The sequence below is a fragment of the Talpa europaea genome (assembly GCF_964194135.1).
Source record: "Talpa europaea genome assembly, chromosome: 11".
Taxonomy (NCBI): domain Eukaryota; kingdom Metazoa; phylum Chordata; class Mammalia; order Eulipotyphla; family Talpidae; genus Talpa; species Talpa europaea.
Window position 1 is genome coordinate 53,797,174 of NC_140078.1, and position 16,928 is coordinate 53,814,101.

The window sequence follows — 16,928 nt, forward strand, 5'->3', positions numbered from 1 at the left end:
AAAAAATTATTTTCTCTAAGTTAATGTCAAGAACTATGTATAACATCCCAAATATAGTTTCACGAGTTCCTTATTTAATTCCAAAATAGTTTTCTCTGCAGAAGTTGTGATATCACTTTTTATATGTTTCTCCTTTTAGCTTATGCTACTTTATAATACTTTGGGTACAATGTCAAATAACACCGCAGAAGAAGGAATCTGGGGAAATTATTGTTAGCATTCCATCTATAAAAGATGGAAGATGTCAGTAACATTCACTCAAAAATTGTGACTCACTTCAGATGTCAGAATTCTAGGTTGAACAGACTGGGTTCTGAAATGTGTGTATGTCAGATTTTCTAATGAGCAACAGATAGTTCCCACTGAGGAATGAAAAAAAAATAAAAATATAAACAGAGATATAGAATTAAAATAACTTTATGAATGGCAGTTTAACTTCTCCATAAAATTCTCTCAGTACAAGCCCTGTGTCTCCAAATGGTTGCTTAATGTAGCGCACAACTTACATTCAAAATGCTATACTTAAAATTGTCACAAAATTAAAAGGAGAATCATATACCACTTGGCTGTATACCGTATTCCCCGCATGTTCCTACATTCCAGTAACCTCTATCCAACTTTTTTTTGTTACTGAATTACTTTGTGTAAAGGCAATTTAAATTACATGCGGCCCGACTACGTGTGATAATTTGAGCTGATTGTAAATTAATTCTGTAAGTAAATAGCTGCTTTAATCTCTAGACTCATCAAGGTTTCGTTATCTATCAGTGCTTTCTGAGCTGTTCTTTAACGTGCGGTATAAAGTAGCTGTAACCGAACAGGCAGGATGTCCTGAGTGTGCAAGAAGGTGGTCTTGCTTTACCAGGACTGCTCAGGAAAAGGTACCTCTATTAAGCTAAGTTATTTGCAAGGCTCAGTTTTGGGGAGGTGACTCATCATGGGATTTGGGGTGAAGAGGCTTTTGCTGATGAGCACCCTCAGTAGAAAGAAATTAGAGATAAAAGCTAGGACTAAATCAGAGAAAATATTGTGCAATAGAAGGATAAGGATAAGAGCAAGGTTTTTGGACTTCAGCAAGCCTGGGTTTAAATCGCAGTACTGCCATTTACTAATGAAGACGCCGAGGGCAACTTATCTAAATAAACTGTCTAAGCTTTGGTTACCCTCACTCATCTGTTAACTGGGAATGCCAATTTATACATTTCCCATCTGTTCAAAGAGTGACAATATCTACCTCCTAGGGACTTTGTGATGCTTAAGTTAAATAAAGTATTAAAAAACACATGCAAGCAACTCTGTGGGGGGTGTGTGTGTGTGTGTGTGTGTGTGTGTGTGTGTGTGTGTGTGTGTAAAGCACTGGTTTGGTTTTCAACCTGGGTGATTTTTTCCCTGTAAGGAAATTTGGCAACCTCTATAGACATTTTTTGTTTGTTATGAATTAGGGTGATGGGTGATACTAGTATTCAGTGGATAGAGAACAGAAATACTACTAAACATTATACTCTTCCCAAAGACTGAAAAAATTTGTCTTCTCCAAAATATAAAATAAGAGTACAGCTCTAAGGCATAATATGAATGGACATTTGTTTGTGACATTAATTGGTTACTGGAAATTTTGATATCTGTGTAAGACAAAGTTAATATTTTTATCATCATTATCATCGTATCATTAATTTGGTGGTTCTTGGATTGGAGAAGGCCTCGAGCTTCCCAATCTCTTGACCTAATTCAATCTATTCAAAATTATGCAAATTGTTATTAACAATAGAAGTTTCTTACACCCCAATTTCTATCAGTTCTTTTTAGGGACAATCAAACCACAAACATGAGATTTCAAGTCAGTGGCATAAGAGAGAGGCAATAAAAATAAAACTTGTTGAAAGCCAAGGTTGTTTGGAGTCTCAGAAAGAAAGAAAAATGACCTAAAACAATTATGTGTACTATACTGTTCTCTCCTGTGGCGGTTAGGAGACTTTAGAGAGCAACCACAGTTGGTTTCTGAAAATTACTGATGCACATGTTAGAGGACTGTTCTCTCTTTCCCCACTCTCAAAAAGTGAAGGTTCCTGGGGCTCTGGTTCCCAAACTTGCCCGCAGGTCACAATCACCTAGAGAGTTACAAGAATCCATGGGGACTGTGATTTAAACTCTTGGGCAGGAGAGAGGGGGTAGGAGGAGTTGTCTGAGCCTTACATTTTTTTTTCAACAATTTTCCAGATGCTTCCATCAGCAGTATGTAAACAACTACCCTTGGAGGTAGGGCCAAGTGGAACATTCCAAATTAAGAAGCCACTTTTGAAAGGACAATGAAAATGGGCCTAGAAAATTCTTTTTATGGACTGAGTTGCATAAATTTGGTAAAATTAAACCAGGCAGTTAATTGTATTGACTATTTCAGTCACCCCATGAGCATTATTACATCAAGCAGACACTGGGCTAGCAATGGGAATATATCTTCACCCCCTCCCAATAGTGATATCAAATCATGAGACCTATTCCTTGTTCAGGTCTTAAGATGTCACTGGGATTCAGCCAGGCTGCATGCTTTAGAATGTCTTCTGTTAATTATTTTTTCTATCTTAGGACTCTGCTTAGTGGGTGTGGATAAGTTATAAATTAACTATCCCACTATCCATTCTGATGATTCCATTATATGTTTTTCTTTTATAGATGCGATATTGTCACTTCAGCAGCTATTTCTTTGCTAACTTGTTTGATGCTTATAAAAGGCAGGGATGGTGCCCACTGCGGTGGCCACTATTTCCCCTTGCACTTGTGTAACAGCTGCTCAATTACTATGTAAGAACTAGTAAATGAATCTAAAATACATGCAGCACATAATTCTTCTCAGCCACCTCTATGTTTTTTCAAGTTAGAATCTCAGTCAAGAACTGTGTGAAACCATTGCTGGACAAACCTAACCATTGTGTCTGGAGGGTGTGTGGAAAGAAAATAGGTTCCTGAGCAGTACACACCTGAGGTTGCTAGACTATCACCTGAACAGGCACAAAAGCAACAGCAAAGCAGAGAGAAGAGTAAGAATTCAGAGTCTGAGGACACAAGTAATAATGAACTACAGATTGTTCAACTATACCCACTTTTCTTAGACAAGAGAGGAAACTCAAGTTTGTAGAATCAGAGTAAAAATGACTTCATTGAGATTACATCAATTGCAAAGTAACACTGCCCAGGATTTAAGAACATTTTACTGATTCTCAGATTATTAGAACACTCACAAGGGGCCTTCCTGGTGGCACAGGGGTTAGAGTCTCAGTGCTATCCAGCTATCACCAGCCACTGAGGCACAGTTCCATCCCCAGCCAGGGAGCTGACCCACATGGCATGTAGCAGACCTCTCCTGTCTTGCCTGCTGCATCCCCTCAGCAGTGTATTTCAGTAGCTCCACCTGTTCTGCTCCCTACTCTGTCTTTGGTGAATCCTCTCACCACCCCCCAGCACCTCTGGCCTAGATCCCAGTTCTTGAATATATATATATATTTCTAAATAAAATAAAAGATCTATATAAAATAGATCTTTAAAACACTCAGTACTTTGAGAGTAAGCTGACAAAATACTATAAATTTTGCTAACCTAAGTGAATGAATTTTTTGATGTTTGTCACTCATCACTTAAAAAAAATCAGTAGAACTAAGTGTTACAAATTACTCAGTTAAGTGAAACTTATAATATGTAGAAGTTCTATAACTATTACTCTTTTATTCTAACCTATATTGTTACACAAAGTAATCCTGCTCAATAATGTTCTGTTCTTTTAAATATCTTACAAAATATAGAATGTGAAATTTTCTGCAAATATCCATTCTGAGACCACCAGGTCATGTCAACTATAGTGGATTTGTGTATGTGTTTTCTTTTTTCATCTAGATACGCAACTCACAAATGAAAAGCATGCAGACGAGAAACCTATTAATGCTATCGTTATAAATTCAGTATCTGAATTCAATATCACAGATGGACCAGCCAAGGAAACCCCCAGTGAGAAAAAACTGTCAGAATCCAGCACATCACTGTCCTCCCTTGAAGAATGCCAAACGAAATTTTCCTACCTCCAAACTGATACTTCAGTTCATCAGAGAGACGCTGATGGTATGTTTCTCAGACTCAACCCATCTCTAAATAAAACTCCCCACCCCCAGTCTCTGTAAAATCATCACATATGCTGTTAGGGAAAAAAAAAAAGTCTATGAATATTAAACAAGAAGACTTCAATTTGAAAACCTTGGTGAATGACACATGTCAAGGTCACTTTACAATTATGAGGTGCTTGGCAGATTGTTTGCTCTCAAAGATGGGAGTAGGAAGCAGTGCTTTAAATAGGTGGGGTCAGTTGCAATCATTTTTGCTATGGTGCTGGGAACTCGATAAAGAAAAATGGCAAACTTCTTTCGGTTCCCAGGTCTGGGACTATTCAGTCCATGACTCTAGGCCAGAGGAGAAGGCAGAATGGATTGTTATTGAAATGTTGGGAAAGTGAATAGAATATCCAGATGCTTACTACATCAGCAAGCTGTGCAAAATGGGCTGACTCTTCAAGGCAATATCACTTCCTAGGCATTCTGATCCCTGCAAATGAGTGCCAACCCATCCATGGGCATGAAGACACCTTTCATTTGCAAAGTCAATTTCAAGTTGATTTGGTTTTAAATGGTCAGTATAGTCAAGTTCAAAGTCATGGGCTTTACATCAAAAATATAAGGAATTTTATTCAGGTTAACTTTATTGTGGCATTTATAGGAGACAAACCATTCACGAACTTTGTAGAGTTCAAAATCTATATTTGCAATTAAAAAAAAGTTTATAGTTTCTCAAAGGAAAATGTAACAGGATATAATCTCATTTATATTTAAATTCATAAAACCTTTTTGAAAATAAGGGGAAAATTAAATAAACTTTGTATGACAGGAAATTTGGCATCATAAATATCAACATAGAGTTCAGCTCTTGTCTTTGAAATTATTAACTGCATAAAACTGGAAAATCTCTTACCATCTCCGAATATCAAACTTTTAGTTGCATAGTTGAGCTAATGACACACCACAGGTGTTTTGAAGTTCAAATAAAATAACATATAAAACACTCAATACAGAACCTGCTATATAGTAGATATCCAAGCTTTGCTTTTATTATGATAACATTTTAAAAAGTAAGGAGAGAGGAGATTTCTAAAACATATGTATGTATATATTAAATATGTGTATATATACATGTATATATACATATATATGAATATATATTTATAATGCAAATGTCATGTTGAGGACTGTGGCAAGGTGAAGAGCACTGTCTCTATCCAGTTCTAGCTAATTGTTGCCAAAAGGAAATATAGGCCCAGAGTTAAGAGATCTGGAACATTATGAGAAATCTTCAAATTTTTGTGTTGGCAATAGTTCGATTTCTTTTTTGAAGCCTCAGATACTCCCAGTAGCATGCAGCTTTGGGCCAACTTTGTCCTATAGATTGCCAGGATATAACCTCAAATGCAGGATGATGCCCAACTTTCTGACTTTGTTGAAGTTTGATGCCAGTTAGAAAATAAGCAATACAGGAGAGTTCTCAGCAAAAGTATTTGGACACTAGAGCAATTTATCAGATTGTATTAGGGACGTATGGATCTTACTTGTAATGATTCCTAGTAATCCCAGAATTGGAAATTGCACTGATATGTCCACACCTTATACAGCCACTACAGAACACAGATTTGTCCTATTGGGGATCCTGAGAAACCGAGCAGTGCCATTGAAGCTAGTATAAAACCTGAGCCCTGGATTCTCACGCAAGGGCCAAAATGACTATTCCATTAAAATGGCAAGTGATACTGAGGAGCCTCATGAAGGAAAAGAACTGATTACTCTCTCTTCAAAAGAGCAAAGGAGATTCTTGTGGACTGTTGAATTAGATTGCTTTCTTAAGGTCTGCCTGAACAGAGGCCAGCGTGACCCAGGAAATTCACTTTTAAGTTGACAACATAGGTAATAGCCTATTCTTCCTTTCCCACATTGTGAAAAATGCCCCCAACTAGTAAGAATTTTTTGGTATCTAGATAAAAGAGAGACTAAAACACCCAGACTAAGGCCCATAAATAGAGATAAGAAATCCTCATTATCCTAAAGAGCAAACATCAAGGAAATCAAGAGTTAAGTCAGACTGGCTTCACTTTAGAGAATTTTTGATAGTAATTAATTTAAGGATGCAGAAATTGAGAGCTGGGGTCATTGTTCATACTGAGATAAATACAGAAATATCTTTCAGGAACAGCAGGGGAAACAGAAGGGAAAAGAGACGATTGCATCCACTTTCATGTAGTTTGTGGTTAATTTATTTTCAAATGTATAAATGAGTGCATAGGAATGGATGCTTAATTGCTAATATCTATTATTTATATACATTGCCCCACTTAAAACAGGACGGAAAAGCCTCGCACATGCAGATTTTGTAAAATGTGTTACATCCATTAGCACAGTTCATGGTGTGTGCTCTGATGGGAATTTAAAAGCATCTTTACTGCACATCACACACTATGTGCTGCAACATTACTTTATTATTAAATTGTGGCTCATCCTGTGTGGTCCCTTTCCCAAATAAAATGGAAAAAGTCCAGAGCACAATCGATGGCTCTGCTTCTGTTTCTATGTTCTGATTGTGAAAGCATCCCTGTGGATAATAAAATCAGGGATACACATGATATTAGAAAACAGTCTCCTTAGAAAGAATCCTGAGAATAGATCTAATTGATATATAATTTTGAATTTGAGACGTCTCATCCAGGTGGAAAAGGAAAAATCATAAATACAAGATACCTCAAAAGAATAGTCTTAATTACACCATGGACTACTGAATAAAATGATTACATTTTCTACACTGTAAATTTTATACAATTAAATGTAGTAGTGTCACCTTATAAAACGTTTCAATTTTATAATTATTTCAGTTCATTTGCTCAGAAAAAAACATAAGCACAAATTTACTAAGTATCACCCAAATCGAGTCATTCTAGTTCTAAAGAACTGCCTGGAATGTTAGTTGTGCTTGTCTGAACTTAAATAGATCTTGACATATTTAAGTAGCTATTAAAATTGATAACATCAGGGATGATACCCCAGTTAGAGAAAGACATTCACTCACACTTTATTTATTCCTATTCTACATCACAGATTTAAAAAAAAAACTTAATGTTGGGGGACTAGGAATCATACTTTATACTTTTTAACCAAAAAACTTTTAGCACTCCCTTGGAGCCATTGTGTCATGCAGCTCATTACTATGCTGAGTTGTCTCTGGATGACACATGAACCACCAACATTAGAATACTGATTTGGGGACAGGTTTATTTTACCCTTTTCCCCTTACTTTGTTTTAGGGGGATGGAGGAGTAGTTGTCTATCTGGGCTCATTTCTGGAACAACCATACTCTTGCTACTTGGGAAAATGATTCCCAAATTAGCAGGGGCTGGTTTCCAGAATTGAGGAATGCTATAGAAAATACAGTGAGTAGTTGCCTCCTGTCCCTTTCCCGTCTTATCTCCAAACCACGGTGGCAAGGTTGCCAGCTAGGAGGGGAGTAAGGTCCTGTGACTGTGAGGCTGACCTCAGCTACATTTTTGGTAACTCCTTTGCACTGTTCCTTTTCTACTGTAATTAAACCTGATTCTTTCTAATGAGGCAGATTCTCCCTCTTAATTATCCAATCCCAGTTGTACAAGTAGTGCCTCTGGAGCTGCATTAATCATTCAGTGTCATTAGGGTATCACTTAGCACATTACAGCCTGGGATGTCCTAAAGACACCCTAGAGGTATAAAAAGAAAATAAAACATCCCTAAGCGGGGGGTTTGTCCTGGAGCTTCTTACTCACAACCAAATACCACTTTGGGCTGTAGAACCTGCAGGTCTGGGATGCATCTCAAGTCTTTAATTCAGGTTTAGGAGGGCAAAAAGGTGGGAAGAAAGATGGTACCCTGACAGCAGTGACTGGAGCCTTTGTAGGATCCCAGGTAGTCCAATAAAGGGAGTTTAGTATCTGGGTTAACATGTTACAAAGGTATTAGAAGAGGAGAAAAGCCAAGAAAAGGGGATAGTCAGGCCACCCCCAGATATTAGCAAAAACAGGAAGACTCCGCCCCCTCTTCCCTTGGTCCCTTCAGTGCACTAGTAAATCACTAATACTGGCATTAGCTCCAGGTAACCATTACTAGAAAGATCACTAGTACTAGTATATGGCATTAGGAAGATCCCAGAGAGAAATGGGTTCAGAAGGAGATAATGCCAAGAAGAAGAAACAATCTGTGCTGACACCACCCAAAATAGAAAGGGAGGAGAAACACCCCAGTTTCTCTCTATCGTCTTCCCTCCCATTTGCCATCACTGCACCCTTGTGACTACAGCAAGCCAGAAGCCACTGGACAGAAGCGAGAAAATAGAGTTTGCCTGTCTTGGGAATACAGAGCTGAGCACGACAAAGGACAGGGAGTGCAGGGGCAAGCAGGCCACCAGCTAGCCTGTGGAGTCCTGCACCAGTGGGCTGGTGGCAGATCCCATTTCCGATGGCCAGCCAGCTCCAGAGCTAAAAGCCAGGAGGAGATAGTCTGGGTTCAAAAGGCAGTTCAACTACATCCTGTATTTCCTAAACTCTCTGAGGCTATTTCTTCATCTCAAAAGCAAGGACGGTAAGAAAACTCAACTCAGGGTTATTTTGAAACCTATGTGTGTTGGATATAAAGTGTAGAGGAGTGTAAATTTACTTTATGTGAAAGAGTTTATATATATTATAGGTCATATATGTCCTGAGGGTATAAAAGAGAGCATGGACTTTGGATCCAGAAAGACTAAGATTTGGGTCCCTGCTTCACTACCTCATAGTTAAAGGATTTAGGACAGTCATTGATAATCTCTAAGATATGGTTCTTTTTTTTTTTAATACAAGAGCCAGGGTACAGTCTAGATGTGCGGGAGGGTGAGAGGATTCACCAGAGACAGAGTGGGGAACAGAACAGGCGTAATGATGAAATACACTGCTGAGGGGAGCAGCGGGGAAGGAAGGAGATGTCTGCTTGCCATGTGGGTTGCTCCAAGGCCGGCGGGGATCAAACTGGCACTGCAGAGGCTGCGAACAGCTTCACAGGGCTGTGTTCAATTGCCTGCTCCACCAGGGAGGCCCTCCAAGATATGGTTCTTTCATTTAAAAAATGGGATCAGTAAGAGGAATATAACCAAGATGAAAATGCATATATTGTACAAAAATGAAAAATGATGTAAAAATATATATAATAAAATTTAAAATAATGGGATCATATACTCATCAATAACAAATGTTTATTTATTTACTCATTCAGCAAGACTACTGCTTTCTTTTAATTTAGGTTCTATTAGAAGGTGAAATAATTAACAATCAAAAATTTAACAAACGAAAGAAAACAATGAAGCAAGAACTTATGGGTTTAAGCAAGGATGTGATTTATAGGGAATGTGTTTTAAGCTAAAGACAAAGTTTGATAAGGACTTTGGTACAATTACTGGGGGAACATGAGCAGGTATAGCAGGTATGAAGGCCCTGAGCAAGATGCATTATGGGAACTGAAATTTTGTCAGTGTGGTTGGAAAATAGTGAGTAAGAAGAGTAGGCTGGAATATGGAGAAATAGGCTGAAACCCCATCCCAGAGTGACCTGCAGACTATGGTGAGGTATAGGTCTTAAAAAGGGAAGGTGATTTGTTTTATTTTATTATTTTTTTAATATCATGAGTTGACAAATTTGGAGTGGGCTCATTTGGAAGCAGTATTCTAGAAAGGAGACTATTATTATTGACTTTATTATGTTTAATGCTAGCTAGAACTAAAGCAGTAACACTGGAGGTGGTAGGTAGTGGCTTATGGATTTCCAGTAAGAATTTAAGATAGAATCTGCAGGACTCAGCAAAGAATTTAATGGGAGGGTATGATGAGGAAAAGTGAAAATTCAAGAAAGCATCTTAGTTTCCTGATACATACACCTGAGTTTGCAGGAGTCTTTTACAAGAGGAAGGCTGGAGGAGGGACAAGTTTGTGGAATGGGAAGCAGAGAGACCCATAATACAATTTGGCCTTGGGAAACTTCATGTCATCCCTCAGTGTGAGATATGTTGAAAACATTGCATAAGAGATGTGAAGTAGGCAGTTGGATGCCTGGTATGCTCTTTTAGATGGGCCAAAAAAAAGGGGTGCTAATCATGGAAAATGACTTTGAATATTGTGGTTTTCACATAAAAGTCCCAAGAAATTGTGCAGATAAAGGAAAATACATTCTTTCAGGAGAAGTCTAATTCTTCTCAAACAGTTTCAAATTTCCCCCTGAACTCTATGTTACTTTTGTGCAAACCAAAAATGGGCATATGCAAAACAGCCTTGCCTGCTCATTTAGAATTGCCATTTAGGAAAAGTGTGGAACATACTTGAAAGTTTAGAAAAATCTGTTTTCAATTCATTAATTCTGACTTTTTTTTTTAGCGAGAAGCTTTACCTTTTATAACCAAATGAAAAGGATGGACTAAGAAACAGAAAAAAATAAATAACCTCTATTCTCAAGTGTAAAATAGAGAGGTAGAAGGAAACAAATGCCAACTTGGCCAAAAGATTAGGCCAAAACATTTTTTTTTAAATAAAATCTATAGTATGCATCAGAAGCTGAGACCTTCAGAGTCTGCCAACTGGTGGAGATGTTGGCAAGAGAAATTTAACCAAAAGGTTTTATGCCCTCAGGACAATTAAGACTACTTTATAAATAGGTTAACAGGCTATTCATACTCTGAAAGAAATACTAGTTCCGAAGCTCACAAGTCACTCTACACCCAACCTATCTGCAAACTGAACTTTCAACCTTGTTCCTTCAAAGGACAGTATCTTTTGTTAATGTTTATACCCTGGGTAAGTATCTTGAGCCTCTAGCTGGGGTTTCCTGGACCATACGCTTGGAATATTTTCCACTGAGAGCTTCTTTGCCAGGGGCAGATAGAGTAGCATGTTGGCTCTGGTAAAGCTTGATGAGGTTTTATGTCCCAGTCATTGATCCCCAAGTGCCCCCAAAGCTTACACAAAATAGAGTGTATGTGCTACACTAACTTATTCCTGAATTTCTGTGGTTGGCTTATGGTAACTGCTGATATAGGATGAGTTGGCAATGTGCTAAAAACTGGCTCTAAGTGAAAAAATATACAGCCTGTCTGGCAAAGAAGTGAGTAGGTACATCATAGAGGGGTCCTGGAATATGTTGCCTACGCTATAAATATTGATCAGTGGCCAGAGCACCTGCACTATATGTGGTGATTAAAATAGTCACAAAGGCCAGGGTGTGGTTCTCCACCAGTGTTTTGTTTAGCAGAGAAGAAAAAAGGGTAAGGGGCAGGATGAAGGGGAGGAGGGACAGAAAGGAAGGTTTCTTTGACCTATGTTTAGGTCTCACTTTAAATGCTTACATAGCGTGTTGTTGGCATCCTGAGGCCCAGATCCGACAGGGGTGTGTGTGTGTGTGTGTGTGTGTGTTTGTGTGCGTGAACTCCTCATAACAAGCAATTCTGGGGCACTAGCATGCAATTCTGTTTGGACACTATCTACCCAGAAATAGCAGCAAAATCTGTTACAGGGCAGGTGACAGGTACCCCAAACCCCCAAATCTGCCTGCTCTAGACAAGTTCTACCACCCCCTACATCAAAACAAAACATACTTTAGTGCTTAAGACCTTTCATGGAAAGGAACTTTAATATAATTAGTGTGCAAGTCAGAAAAGGAAAGAAAATGGTTTATAAATCAAGCACCTAAAGTTACCCATCCCCTCGCGGGTAAATGCCCAGCCAAACAAGGTTGGCCCAAAGCAGGGTCAATGAGACCCAAAAGTCTACCAAGAGCCTAAGGCACCTTGTGGTGGGGACCCATAGGAAAGGGGCAGAAATGACCAGACAAGTCTGAAAGGAAAAGTGCAAAATCAAGATAAATGTTGTCACTGTTCACCTCTCCATGGGTCTCTCACCCACATCTGTTTCAACCAGTCCAAGACCAAGAAGCAAGTGCATCTCTCTGCTCCCTATGCTTCCTCGAGGTCTCCTTCTAGTTCTCTATCCTTCTTCCTCCCTTCCCTATGTCCCTTCCAGGTTCTCCTCCTCCATGCTCAGCTCACCCTTCCTTGGCTGAGTCAGAGAAGCTGCAACCTCCCCTTTTTCTGGGGGCCACCCTGTTACAATTCCACAAGTTAAAGGTGCATTCTTCCAAGACTGAACCCCCTACTTCACATGTTGGTCATAAGCCCCAGGTAAGACCCACAGGGTTGCCTGGGCTTTTGACCAATCAGCTGTAGACAGGAGGTTCCCACAACCCTCTCCTCAGTCATCAGGTGCCCTTCTCAATTCCAGATCATCTGTGCTTCTGCCCAACAGGTTGTAAATCAGAGGTTCCCAGGACACCCACCACACAGAACTCAGGAAACCCATATATGCACTAGATCAAGGATTTGTTACCAAGGATACCAAACAATACAAATGAACAGCTGAATGGAAGGGATCCATCTGGTGAGCGTGGGGAAAGGCATGGAGCTTCAGGCATGCCATGCTCCCCACTCTTCACTACTCTGGAAACTCTCCGAAGCGCCGTCCTCTTGGCCTTCTATGGAGGTTTCATTACACAGACCTGATGGATTAAATCATTGGCTTTGGCAATCAAACTCAACCACCGGCCCCCCTCTTCCCCTCCCTGGGGGATAGAGGGTTGGGGTGGGACTAGATGTTCCACCCTCCATTCAGTTGGTTTCCCTGGTAACCAACCCCCAGCCTCAGGTGTTTTCCAAAAACTGTCTTCATTAACATCACAAGACACTTTTAATGCTCTCAACACTTAGGAAACTGTGAGACTCTGTAATAGCTGTGAGACTGGAACTATGGATGAAGACCAAATATGTTTGAGAAATTATCTTGTGGTCTTGTGAATGACCAAACAATATTTCTTATAAATCACAACATTGCATATTATGAAGATTGCATATAATAAAACCATATTAAAATGGCTTTTTTAAAAAATATTTGCTTCTTTTAGAGTGAGTTTCTATGCTCTCTTTTCTCTTAAAGATTAACAAGTATATGAACAATAAAAGAAAAATATTATTCTGGAAACCATTGTTAGAAATAAATAAATGGGGTTCTAAGAACACTTAAACCCTAGCAGATAACTCAGAGTAAAATCTATCCTGTAGGATTGTACAGTCTCCATCAACTGGAGTTCAAAAGCCAAAAGTTATTATCTTTCTTGTTGGGGAAAAAAAAAGCCATTATAAAAGTTTAATTTTAATCGACCGATAAGCCATTCAATAGTAGGAAATTTTTCTTCAATTCATGGTAGAATGTGACTTGCAAGCATCAACAACCATCTTCAGGATACTGATTTTAATTAATTAAATAATACATTAAATGAATATTTACCTACGCTTTTCCAAATCCCTCCCATGTTTTTGAAACTTTAAGTGAAAAAAAAGGAAAGTTATAATTTTTAATGAGAGAACTGCTACATCTTCTAACTAGTTCCCTTTATGGAAACAAAAAAGTATAATAATCTATAGCCCCTCACAGCTGTTTGGTTAGAATTACCAATTACTTTCAATGCCTTAGAAATACTTTTCAGATTTTTACAAGTCTGCACAGTAAAATTTCAAACCAATTTTCTTAAAAAGGATTGATAAGATTTATATCCTTTTAAGCATATGATGATATATTTCATTTAATTTGAATATAAAACCAAAGCTTAAAAAATAAAATAAAGGCTTAATATAACTGGAAGAAAAAAGGAGACAGGGATTAAAAATAAAATACAACAAAAAAGGTATAATTATTTTAAAATAATTTCTTTTATGCTTTGAAATGTGTTTTAGCTTGCATTTGAGTATGGGTGTGGCAGATTTGTGGGAATTCACATCAAACAAATACCAAGTCTTGTGACAAGAAGCCAGAAATTTGTATAGCCTTTGCTTGTCCCCTACTCTAATCATACCTGGAAACTGCCTGCAATTGGGGAGAACATGCTATTTCTGACAGCTGCAAGGCTTCCAGATAGGTAGCTAATTGTGTGACTTCCCAGCACCTCTGCTGGCAAAGTAAATAAAGGAGCGTAGAGAAGTGACAGCACTTTAAGTAACCAGAATAAGAGGAGTCAATAGGAAATGCTCAGAAAGTTAATAAAGCAATTACTTAAGTAGCATGGTGACTAGCATGAGGAGGCGAGCTTGAAAGAAAAACAGTGCACATTACCCTCAGTATGGATAACTAATTAAGAGTTGACTGTAAAGACTGGATCAAGAAGATGTGGTATATATACACAATGGAATATTATTCAGCAATCAAAAAAGATAAGCTCATGCCATTCGCAGTAAGGTGGATGGAGCTAGAAGGCATTATGTTCAGTGAAATTAGCCAGAAGGAAAAAGAAAAATATCGGATGGTTTCACTTATAACGGGAATATAGGGGAACCAAATAAGACATCAGTGTAAAAAAAATAACAGTACAGGGCCTCCCCTGGTGGCGCAGCGGTTGAGCGCTGGGCTGTGAAGCTGCCTGCAGCCTCTGCAGCGCCGGTTTGATTCCCGGCTGCTCCCCGGCCACCTGAGGGAGGGTCCCACATGGCGCGCAGACCTCTCCTGCCGCCCGCTGCTCCCCTCAGCAGTATACTTCGGTCCTTCTGCCTGCTCTGCTCCCCGCTCTGGCTCTGGTGAATTCTCTCACCCACCTGCGCTTCTGACCATACCCAGTGCTTGTATAAATAAATAAATAAAATTAAATTAAAAAAAAATAACAGTACAAAACACAACAAAGCAAAAACAGACAATTTTAAATCAGCGACATCCTGCAGGGGAGGAGGAGGGAGAGGGATCAGATGGAGGAAGGGAGGAGCACAGGGGACTGTGGTGATGGTGCACGGGTGCCTTGGGGAAGGAAATTCTATGGGGACTCAATCTGAAGGGGTGGGGAGAAGCAAATATTGTTTAAAAAATTTTTAAAAAAAGTTGACTGTAAAGTTATCAATTACCACTGCATATGCTTACCCTTGCTAATGCCCCCACATGTGTCACTGTTTATTCTCTTTCTTCTTCTTTAAACAGATGAATGTGCCTCCCTTATCCTCACCTGTCTGTTTTGCCAGTTTTGGGACTGTCTCCTGATGCTTCCCGACATATGTGAAACGGTATGCACCAACGTGTGCTGCCCTTCCTACAGATACCACCACACCGCAGATGAAGGCCACTCCCGCAATGAATGTAATTGCAACTGTGACATGGACTGCAGCCTTTTTGAATCTTGCCACGAAACCAGCGAGTGTCTGGAGCTGGCCATGGAGATTTCAGAAATCTGTTACCGCTAGCTTAAGGAAACCGCCACTTTCCTGGAGAAACTTCGGTACCACAGGAACATCCCATTACAATAAGAGTGTGATTTCGGTGTGCTGAAATGTAAGGACTGCACATTTCTTGGATGCCATAGATCATTTTATTCTGCACCTGTTTGGGAAAGCTAAGTATTGTCAACTCAATGGTCTTATTCCAAATTTCACCACCGCATGGCTCGCTGCAAAACACGATCTTGATCGCATACCTAAATGCTCTAGGTACAGGATGTTTCTTGACTATAAAATAGCATGTGAAACCACTCTGTATTATTGCACTCATGGTTTGCATCATGGATTCAACTTCATTCACAAATTCAGGACAAATTAGTGCATTCTTTTAGAAATGACATATATTAGCTCATCTTTCCAATGGACTCATGCATAAACATTATGCATTGTTGGTTATTATTAATAATGTATTGTATAACATCACTTTGTAATTAAAAATTTATTTATACAGTCTCTTAAAATTCACTTATATGTACAGTTTAGGTAAGAAAGGGAATTAAATGAATTAGAAACCATGTTCCTGTAATTACAACAGATGTCTCTAAGACATCTCCAGTGAATTTTGAATATGATGTACTTCAAAAGAGTACTGTAATTCTAGGCCATATTATTATATGTCTATGACTATGTCATAAGAGGTTATGCATATTCTTAATTTGTTACAGTAAGGCCTTTCTTTATTCTAATAAGCACAAATGGGAATTATGTGCAAATTTCAAGAAAATGAGCCCAGATAATCAATTCTTCATTTTCTTCATTTCTGTTTTTCAAGTAGAATAAGCAATAGGATAACAGACTCTGTTCATGTTACTATACTATTATTTGCAAAAAAATGCATATGCAGGTACTTATTTGGCATCATTTCCTTATACAGCATGTGTATTAGAAACCATTTTAATTTTTTTTTCTGATTATTAATCAGTAACTATGTTGATGACTTTCTCACACAAAAAAATGAAGGTGTATTATAAAATGGAAAGTGATTTTCAACTCAAATTTAAACAATATTAAGGAAAAAAATTCTACAATATTCAATAGGTTAAACTTTTGGAATCTACTTTCTATTGGCACAGCATTGCTCACAAAATATGATTACTTATTCCTGAGGAGACAGCTCAATATATTAATTGACTGTAAAGAAGCAGAACATATCAATAACCAAACAAAAAACACAAAAGTGAAACAGGGAGTTGAAGGAAATGTTTTATAATTTGAGCCAAGAACAACAAATTCCAGAATACCTGCTCTTGTTAATTTGAGTTAATTTCAGGCAAAAGCAACATTTGTTTTTGTAGTATACTAGCACATATTCTACTCTGCAATAAATTCCTCCCAACACTGAAAACTATTCATCTTTAAAAAATACTTTTAAGCTTCCTCTAAATAGGTATTTAACTGCTCTTGTTCTGCTCCTGCCTAACAAACTGCAGTGCGGTCACGTGAATCGGTTTCATTGCTGTTTGACTGTCACACAATTCACAAACCATAGAGCATGCCCCTCACTCCTCATC

General features: G+C 38.5%; 1 protein-coding gene across 2 annotated transcripts in view; it reads left to right on the top strand.

The window, feature by feature from the left end:
- The window catches only part of MDFIC2 (MyoD family inhibitor domain containing 2), a gene marked incomplete at both ends in the record, with an annotated part of 117,513 nt that extends 102,129 nt beyond the window's left edge, over positions 1 to 15,384 (top strand). For both annotated transcript variants that reach the window (XM_084248373.1, XM_084248374.1), the window contains 2 exons: positions 3,886 to 4,107; positions 15,125 to 15,384. In XM_084248373.1, coding sequence (XP_084104499.1) covers positions 3,886 to 4,107; positions 15,125 to 15,384 — 482 coding nt within the window. The remainder of the gene's footprint in view (positions 1 to 3,885; positions 4,108 to 15,124) is intronic.
- Between the last annotated feature and the right edge of the window lie 1,544 nt (positions 15,385 to 16,928).